This window comes from Sorex fumeus, unplaced genomic scaffold, assembly GCF_029834395.1.
Source record: "Sorex fumeus unplaced genomic scaffold, SorFum_2.1 ptg000038l, whole genome shotgun sequence".
NCBI lineage: Eukaryota > Metazoa > Chordata > Mammalia > Eulipotyphla > Soricidae > Sorex > Sorex fumeus.
In genome coordinates this window covers 6,242,406-6,250,918 of record NW_026606095.1, presented here as the reverse complement: position 1 = coordinate 6,250,918, position 8,513 = coordinate 6,242,406, and the positions used below count along the sequence as shown (strand labels likewise).

The 8,513-nt window shown below is 48.1% G+C and overlaps 1 protein-coding gene across 1 annotated transcript; it reads right to left on the bottom strand.

Annotated features, from left to right (window-relative positions):
* Positions 1-437: 437 nt before the first annotated feature.
* RFK (riboflavin kinase) lies at positions 438-7,366 on the bottom strand. Its single transcript, XM_056118761.1, has 4 exons — positions 7,068-7,366; positions 6,052-6,203; positions 2,202-2,304; positions 438-1,719 (listed from the first exon to the last, which is right to left on the bottom strand). The coding sequence occupies exons 1-4, from the start codon at positions 7,147-7,149 to the stop codon at positions 1,589-1,591; spliced, it is 468 nt and encodes a 155-aa protein (XP_055974736.1). The 5' UTR covers positions 7,150-7,366; the 3' UTR covers positions 438-1,588.
* Between the last annotated feature and the right edge of the window lie 1,147 nt (positions 7,367-8,513).

Here is an 8,513-nt window from a genome sequence, read left to right as displayed (position 1 = left end):
AGCATGTGCTCCCACGTTTTCCCCTGGAAACTCAGTTAGGGTCTTGGAAACATTCTAACTGAATATAAGCACTGTTTTATTTTTGAAAGGACTGAAAAGCTGGGTGGACAGTTTGTATCCAGGTCATTTCCTTCAGAGTTGCAGTACTGTCACTGTCACTGTCCTCCTGTTGTTCATTGATTTGCTCAGCGGGCCCAGTAACATTGTGAGACTCGTTACTGTGTTTGGCATATCGAATATGTCACAGGTAGATTGCCAGGTTTTGCTGTATACTTCTTCTTCCTATACTCCCACCAGATCTAGTGCTAATGTCAGCAGTACTCGAAGGCACTAATTCAGGAGGGTCTGAATAGTAATATTAATTTCATTAAGAAGCCAAATATTTCAACTTTCTGACAATATAAATAAAAGATCCCAGTGGCCAAAATCAGTTAGTAGAAGTTTTAACTACAACTTTATTATGTATGCCTTTTTTCCCCAAGCTATAAGCACTCGTTAGCATTAAATTACACTGCATATACAACCATTTACATTTGCTCAAGAACATAATTAAAAATAAATAACTTTCTATTTCATAGTTTAATTGGTTTTTAATAGTTTCCCTCAGGGGAAAGGAAACATTTTGTTTGCAGAAACTTGCATATATAAACGAACTTCTATATGTCCATTTAAACTTGGAGGAGACAAAGATGAAGTTTTAGGATTTTCTTTTCCCTAAAATGCAACATAGATAGACAAGGAACCAGTGTCCTTATAACGGAGGGGAATGGCAAAGATAAGTGAACTCTTCTAGTTTAGTGCAGTATTCTAAGTGGGAAAAACAAAAACATCCTGACAACTGTCTAAAGAAAAACAAAAATTAAGAAACATACTGAAGATCAAGAATACTTACTCTGAAAAAGAGACTTGTTCACACAAAAACGAGACTTAAAAAGAGATTTGGAAGGTATTCATTTTACTGTTTTAAAAGACAAACAAGAACAGGCAGAGGCAATCTACATTAAGATTTGAGGCAACTGTCAAAGTGGAACACAGAACAATGATTTGATCTCATAAAAGAAACTAACTAAAATGAAACCACCATTCCTCAGGTTGTAATAATACGTTAATGTCAAAAACATCAAAAGTACAGTTTGGATTATTCCTACTAGATTTATAACAAACTATCATCTATTAATTTGCTTTCATAAGTCTTCTCTGTTCAACAGCACATGCTATCCAAATACATACATTCTAGTAATTTACCATGAAAATAGTTTCATCTCAAACTAGTGATCAGCCCTTTCACCCAAACTTACATACATTCCATTTTATTAGAAAATATGGAAGATGTTTCTACTAGTACATTCTAATCAACATAAGACATAAAAAAAAGAGTTCTGATTCTTAAAATGAATCTTTTTTAGTAGAATAGCCTGGTGGGTTTAATTTAACAGCTGAAGTGTAATATGGTAGCTATACTATACTGTACTGTTTAAACTAATCCACAGTTGCAGGAATAGGTCTGATTTATAAAATATATGTCGATGAAACTGCATAGTATGAGCAGCAAAATACTAGAAAACAGTGAATGAATAAATGATTTTCATCAGTGGCCATTCATTATTTTGCCTTTAGGAACCTGGAAGAAATTGTCTTCTTTGAGTTTCAAATGTTCTGGTAAATCTAGTCGTTTCTTGGCTTCCTCAATATCGGCTTGAATTGCTGAAATCAGTGATTCTGCAGAAAGATATAGCAGGGAATGATCATTAAAAAAAAACTAATACAAAGGAAATAACTAATGTTACAATTTATTAAGGACTAGCAAAAATTCATATTTCAATTTTAAAAAAATGCAAGAAGCAAATATCCGATATTCTTGTCAATCTTGTAAAAGAAACGACATAAAAATTAAAGCTATCATACTACATTAATAATGTCTTTAATCTCCGTCTACTTCCTAATGTGTGGCATGGGAAACTTCACTCATTATATGGTAGGGATGAAACAAGTTCCTTCATGGAAGGCATTTTCTAATGCCTGGCACACTGTAAGTACTCAAATACTGTATGTCATGCCATTCAAATTATTAGTAGGAGTGATATAAGCAACACAGTACAACACCAGGCAATCAGAGTAAGGTTTGGTGCAGTGGTGATGAAGGCATTAAGATAGAAAACAACATGGTGAGTGGGTAAGAAAATAATAAAGGCGATACTTACCTAAAGAATCAAAGTTCTTTTCTGGTCTGAGGTAGCTGACGATGGCCACGTTGAGGATTTCTCCATAGAAATCCTCTTTGAAGGTGTGCATGATATGAGTTTCCTGCAGTTAAGAAATGTTAAAGATTATGACTGGAATACTAAGTACCTAAAATTTGAAATTTATCTTCCCGTTTATGGCAGGCAACTTGAGATAATCAATTCTCATTAAAGTTTTGAAGAGAGGTGAAAATCTTGGTGCAATTTTCCTGAATTTTCCTTGCTCCTGTTCCTAACCTGATATGAAAACATTTTATTCTGAGTGAAGTAGTAGATACAACACCATATATCTTTATTGTTTATAGAAAAAAAAATTTTTGGTTTGGTTTTTAGTGCTCAGGAACCACTTCTGGCAGTGCTTAGGGGACCATATGTGGTGCTGGAGATTGAAAATGGTCCAGCCAAGTGCAAAGAAACAAACATACTGACCTATGTTCTGTCTCTCCAACCCCATATTACAGGGGTGCAGGGGAGAGGTTGGGGAACTCACTTGTAGCAAAGGAATTAAAATTTTTTTCAAAGTGAAGAATATTAACCAACCAAAGGCAACAAGGAGGAAATAAGCAAAGTATCAGATGTCATCCCTAAGAAGAACTAGTTGTCAGGAAAATCACGACCCATGTTTCTCTTCCTATACCAGTTTATGGAAATCTGAGCGTTAGGCCAAGTGATTAAGGGACAGACAAGCCAATGCAGGTCTTTGGTTAGAAAACGGAACAAAGGGTACCGGGACTTAAAGCAAAACAGTACGGGAGTAAATAAAGTAATAGAATCTGAACTTGTTTGTTTGCTTTGGGGCCACACTTGGAAGTGATCAGTAAGAAAAGATCAAAACAATCTGGATTTGGGGCTGGAGCAATAGCACAGCGGGTAGGGCGTTTGCCTTGCACGTGCCCAACCCGGGTTCGATTCCCAGCATCCCATAAGGTCCCCTGAGCACTGCCAGGGGTAATTCCTGAGTACAGAGCCAGGAGTAACCCCTGTGCATGGCCGGGCGTGACCCAAAAAGCAAAAAAAAAAAAAAAAATCTGGATTTAAATAGGAACTAGGCGAGGGTCCGAGAGATGGAGCCACACATGCATTCACGTGCATCCAATTCCTGGTAAGTGTCACATTCTCAAGTGTGATCACCAGCAAGGCCAGAATCACTGGTGCCTTTCCCTGGCACAAGTGTGCGACTGCACTGCCACCAAGCAGCGTGTCTGTGATGTGAGCACCGCAGCCCAGCAGGGAACTGCAGGACACTCAAGAGGTAGCAGCAGTGGCAGTGACAGAAGGAAGGGGTTAAAATGGTTAAAATTAAAACGTAAAATCAATATTCAAGACAGAAATCCAATGACAAGACCAAACAAAGATAGAGTCTGGTGTGGGAGAGCTGCACTGTGAATTTAGTTTCAATATAAATAAAATTTGATCCTGGAGGTACACTTTGTAAGTTTGACTTGATTGGTAGATACCAACCAAAATGATCCTTGAAATGGAAGCTTCGATCACAAATCAGCCAAGAGTACAGCCAGAGAATTTTATAAGAAAATCAGCAAAGAGAGACTGGAGACAGTCCAGCAATGGGCTGGGCACCTGCTTTGCATGCAGGAGGCTCTGGTTAGATTCCCCAGCACTGCAGGGTCCCCAGGGAGCAAAGACTCACAGAGTCCCTGAGCAACACTCTGGTGGCCTGCAAACCACAGATCAGCCAATCAGCTCAGAGTAAAGAAAATCTTTTATGGACAAGCCAACGTAGTAAGCATAAACTAGATAAGTCAGTCAGGAGTGGATGGGGAGGGAAGGAGCTGGAGTCTTTTCGGTAGTTGGATGGCGCTGACTTTGGTGGTAGGTATGGGGGAAACCAGGCCCGTAGAGAGGTATGCTGTATCCCTGAATTTTAAATTTTAAACTCATGTTAAATCAAGACAGAATCTGCAAAAATAAGAGAAATACTGAGCCAGCAATGAAAAAGTTCCAGACCTTTTCTCCTGCTTATACGAGCATTGGGATTTTCCAACTGGGACCCACGTCTATAAACTTTTCGAAGAGGATAAAATTTAGATCAACTATAATTGTTTTGGCCACAAGCTTGAACTAACCAAAGATTCGTCTAAGCAGATCAAGCACTTTAGGGTGTGTTGGTGACTGGAGGGGGGTAAAAAGTCGAGCAGAAGAATATCCCCTCCAAGTGTTTAAAAGAAAAACAAAAGCATTGTCTTGTAATTTTATCAGAAAGCACCATCTATGTAATAAGCAATTATATCTTAATAGGGCAACCACATAATTAAGCAGTTAATGAACTACATTAACTTTTATCTTCAGTTGAAGGCTATAAACATATAGGCAGTTATGAAAATTACTGTAATTTGGTTTAAAACCCCACCTTTCATTTTCTACATGACTTAAAAGATAAATATGTCAAAATTAATCTGCTCTCAGGCACAGACGCATATCAAGATTGAATCTGTGAGGTTTTCATATGTGATTTAAGTTAGTACACATGTAAGCACAAAGAAAATCCATTGAAAGGAAATAAAAAGAAAAAGAGAAGGGAATAAGATGGTGCTTCTGAAAAACTACATCAAACATGAGTAAACACAGCAATCAGTAATAGGAGAGATGAGAAGGGGAAAAAAAACATAAAGGCAGATTGAAAAAGCAAAACAGCAGTCTTTTGTTCTTAGTAAATTCTCTAAGTGAATTAAGTCGGCCGGTCAAGAGGCTTGAGAGAACTGCGGAATGAAGAGAGCTGGGCAGGGCTGCAGGTCGGGTGGTGAAGTAACAGGGCGGACACAGCACATGCTGGCGGCTAGGCTAGACCCCAGCACGGCAAGGCCACCAGGAACACAGCCTGCAGGGCCTCACGTGACTCTAGTCACAACTCCCCTGAAAACAAAACTCAACCAACATTGTCCGACGAAGCTGCAGATTCAATCCTGACCCAACGCGAGACCAAGGTTAGGTTTGAAATTTCAAGGGTCAAAACAGAGGCATTATTCAAACGAGAAATCTGCCGCCCACAAAATATCTTTGGCCTACGGTGTACTCTGAGCCGTTGTTTCTAGGCCAGCGCAGACAAAAGAAACACTGAAGGTCTCAGCCAAGCATCCCTGGAGAGGAAGGTGCCGGATGAAGAGGATAATGGAACACCCTTGGAGACTGTGCCTTTCTGGGTGAGGTCTCCTCCCAGGCTGTCCCCTCCTGGCTTTGTCTTAAGCAGAAGACTTTATCTAAAGAGAGAGGTAGCCTTGCCCTTGACCTTCAAAACGCTGGAGGGTGGGGGACCCCACTCGGCTGCACAACTCAAAGTAGGAATCACCGACAACCTTAATTCTAGGGCCAGAAAGGGTGCTCCGGGGGGCTAGACCTCACCTAAGAGGTCCAGGTACACTCCCCTGAGCACTGCCAGGTGTGGCCCCCAAACCAAACTATCATCATAACACATTCCTTCCTGAACCCCATCTTTATACCTACACCTATCTGGGGTTGTGTAAAACATTTCTCCAGTGAAAAGAGAGTCACTGAATGGTAAAAGTTTGAAGCAGCCCTGGCTTAAACCATCAGGTTGAAACCGTGTTCCTTCCAAAACCTCTTTCGATGTAGAGAAAAGCGGCAGGTGCTCCTGGAACTCCTCCCTTCCTCCCATCACCCAAGTGCTAAAAAGAACAAAGAAAGGAGGGAGGTGGGAAAATGCTCTCCCCACCCCACCCCATTCACACTCAGGCCCCAGACTTCACTCTTAACTTCTTGGAGTCTGAACCCACTCGCCACTTGCTCCTTCTGACAGCGCGCGGGGGTGGACCCGCAGGGCGCAGATTCTGCTTACCACGGACTTCTTGGTGTTCTTGTAGTAGGGGTTCCAGCCGATGCTCACCACCATCTTATGCACGTCCCCGCTGCCCACACTGGCCCAGCCGCAGTAGATGCCGGTGGGCAGGTCCGCGGGAAGGTTGTCCACCACCTGTTCGGGGAAGTTGGCTGCAAGGGCAGAAGCAAACGTGTGTTCGAGGTTACACGCATCCACGGGGAACGTGGCACACACACACAAATACAGTCTCCCGCATGCATGCATGCATGCATGCATGCATGCATGTGCAGAGCGTGCAGAGGTGCTGTGCCTGCAGGAGGGGGGCTCGACCACTCTGCTCTCTCCCCCTCTCCCGGGGGTGGGGGGGAGGCACCACGCGGGGGAGAGCAGAAACATGCACCCGCCAGCTCGGGGGTCGGGTGGAGGGAGGGTGGGCGCCAGACCACAGCTCGGGCACAGTCCCCGCCAACGCCCCGCCGCTGGGAGATGGAGAAACAGAAACGTGCGTGCCTGGCCCCTGCGGATCTCCCCTCTCCAGGTGCCAGGACACAGCGGGTGCCAAGCCCTGCCAACAGCAGCGCACCGTGTGCCCCGCAGCGGCGGCGTAGACGAGCTTGCCTCCACCCTTTCCGGGGAAAAGTTCATTTTCAAGCACTGCATCCTTGGGCACAAGCCCAGACGGCCTCTGGCCGAGCTCGGGAAAGGCCCTGGCCAGACTTTCTGGAGGGGAGGTCTCGGCCCCCGTCCGCATTCCTCGTGAGCAAGGCTGCCCCCCGCAATCCCGGGTGACTGGGTGGCGGGGTGGGGGTGGGGGGGCGCGAAGCCGTGACGCAGCGGCGGCGCCGCGGCTTGCAGGGCCGCTGCCGAGCACCCAGCACCCAGCACCGAGCACCGTGCACCGTGCACCGGGAACGGGACGCCAAGCACCGCTGTGCGCGGGGAGGCGCCGCCGGACGCGTCCCTTGAGCCTGCGAGGGGCCAGAGCGACCCCCCGGCCCCGCACCCTCCGCAGCCTCGGCCCGGCCCGCGCTTACCCGTGGGGATGCCCAGCTGCTTGGAGCCGCGGCCGAAGCCCCGCACCACCTGGCCGCGGCAGAAGTAGGGCAGGTGCCGCATGACGCCGTCCGCCGCGGGCGCGGGCGGGGGCCCGGTCCACGCGTCCCGCGGGGCCGCCGCCGTGGGGGCGCCGCCGGGACCCCCGGACCAGCCGGGCGGGGCACACGGCCGGCCGAGCTCAAGCGAGCCGGCGGGGCGGACGGGCGCACGGAGGGCGGCGCGGCGGCGATCGATCACCCGCGCGCCGAGGCCAGCCCTGACCCAACAGAAGCCGCGGGTGACAGACGCCCGTGTCCGGCCCCGGGCGTCGCGGCGACCCCGGAAGTGGCTGGCTGGCTGGCTGCGGGAGAGGGCGGAGCTTGCGCGGCGGGGGCGGGGCGGGGCGGCTCGGGGCGGGGCTAGGCGGCGCGGGGCGGAGCTAGGCCGCGCGGGGCGGGGCCAGGGGAGTCGCGCTCATTTCCGGTCCCCTCCGCGACTTCCTCCCGGCCCCCGTAGCCCCGCCCCCTTCCCCGTGCTGCCCTTTGCCACGGCGCCACGCAGAGGTTTTTTTTTTTTTTTTTTAATTTGTCTTTAATTTTACTGTTCTGCTCGGAGCTGTTGAAACGTAGAAGCGCTCCGCGTTTCTCCCTGAGGCCTGGAGAGACGCACCCCGGAGCGCCTGGACCCCGCGGGGTTGACGTCGCTCCCTCCCTCCCCTCCCCTCTCCCCCCGGCCTTGCACGGGCGCCCCGGGAGGGGCAGCGGGGTGGGAGGGGGCCGGGATCCCGCACTTCCCGGGTCACCGTCAGGACCTCGTGTCTGGTGCTCGGTCGCGGTGCCCGTGGCCTCCCCGTGTGCGGTTTGCACCTTCCAGCAGGTGAGACCGGCAGCCACCCCATTGCCCTTCCTCAGGGCATCCTCTGCTGCTTGGTCCTGATGCAGGGACGCAGGCACCTCGAATGGTCACAAGGATGCGATTCCTTGGAACTGGCGGGTGCCCCCAGCCCACACGTTTTGTGTAAGGAGTCGTGGTGGTGTTGGGATCGGGAGTTCCCTGGCCCTGGGAGGCGCGGAGAGACCAGATAGACACAATTCCTGCAGGAGTAAAAACGGGGTTTATTTAGACCAGCATGCTGGGGCTCCGCAGCATACCCCAAAAACAGGCAGTGGCTGAGAGCCCCGAACTTCTTCAAAGGGGATCTTATATAGGCCTTCACTGGCCGTTACAGCAAAGCCCGCGCATTTCATAGCCAATAGATTTGTAACAGCATATACTTTCTTAACCAATCCATTTAAAAGTACCTCACTCCTTAGCCTATAGATTCAAAGATCAGCATTTACGTACATCGATTGTCAGCACAAGCAAGGTTATAGCTGGAATCATTAAGCCTTAGGTAATCTCCCTTGACCATCCTCGTTTTGTGTTACCCAAGTCTGCAGGGTGCT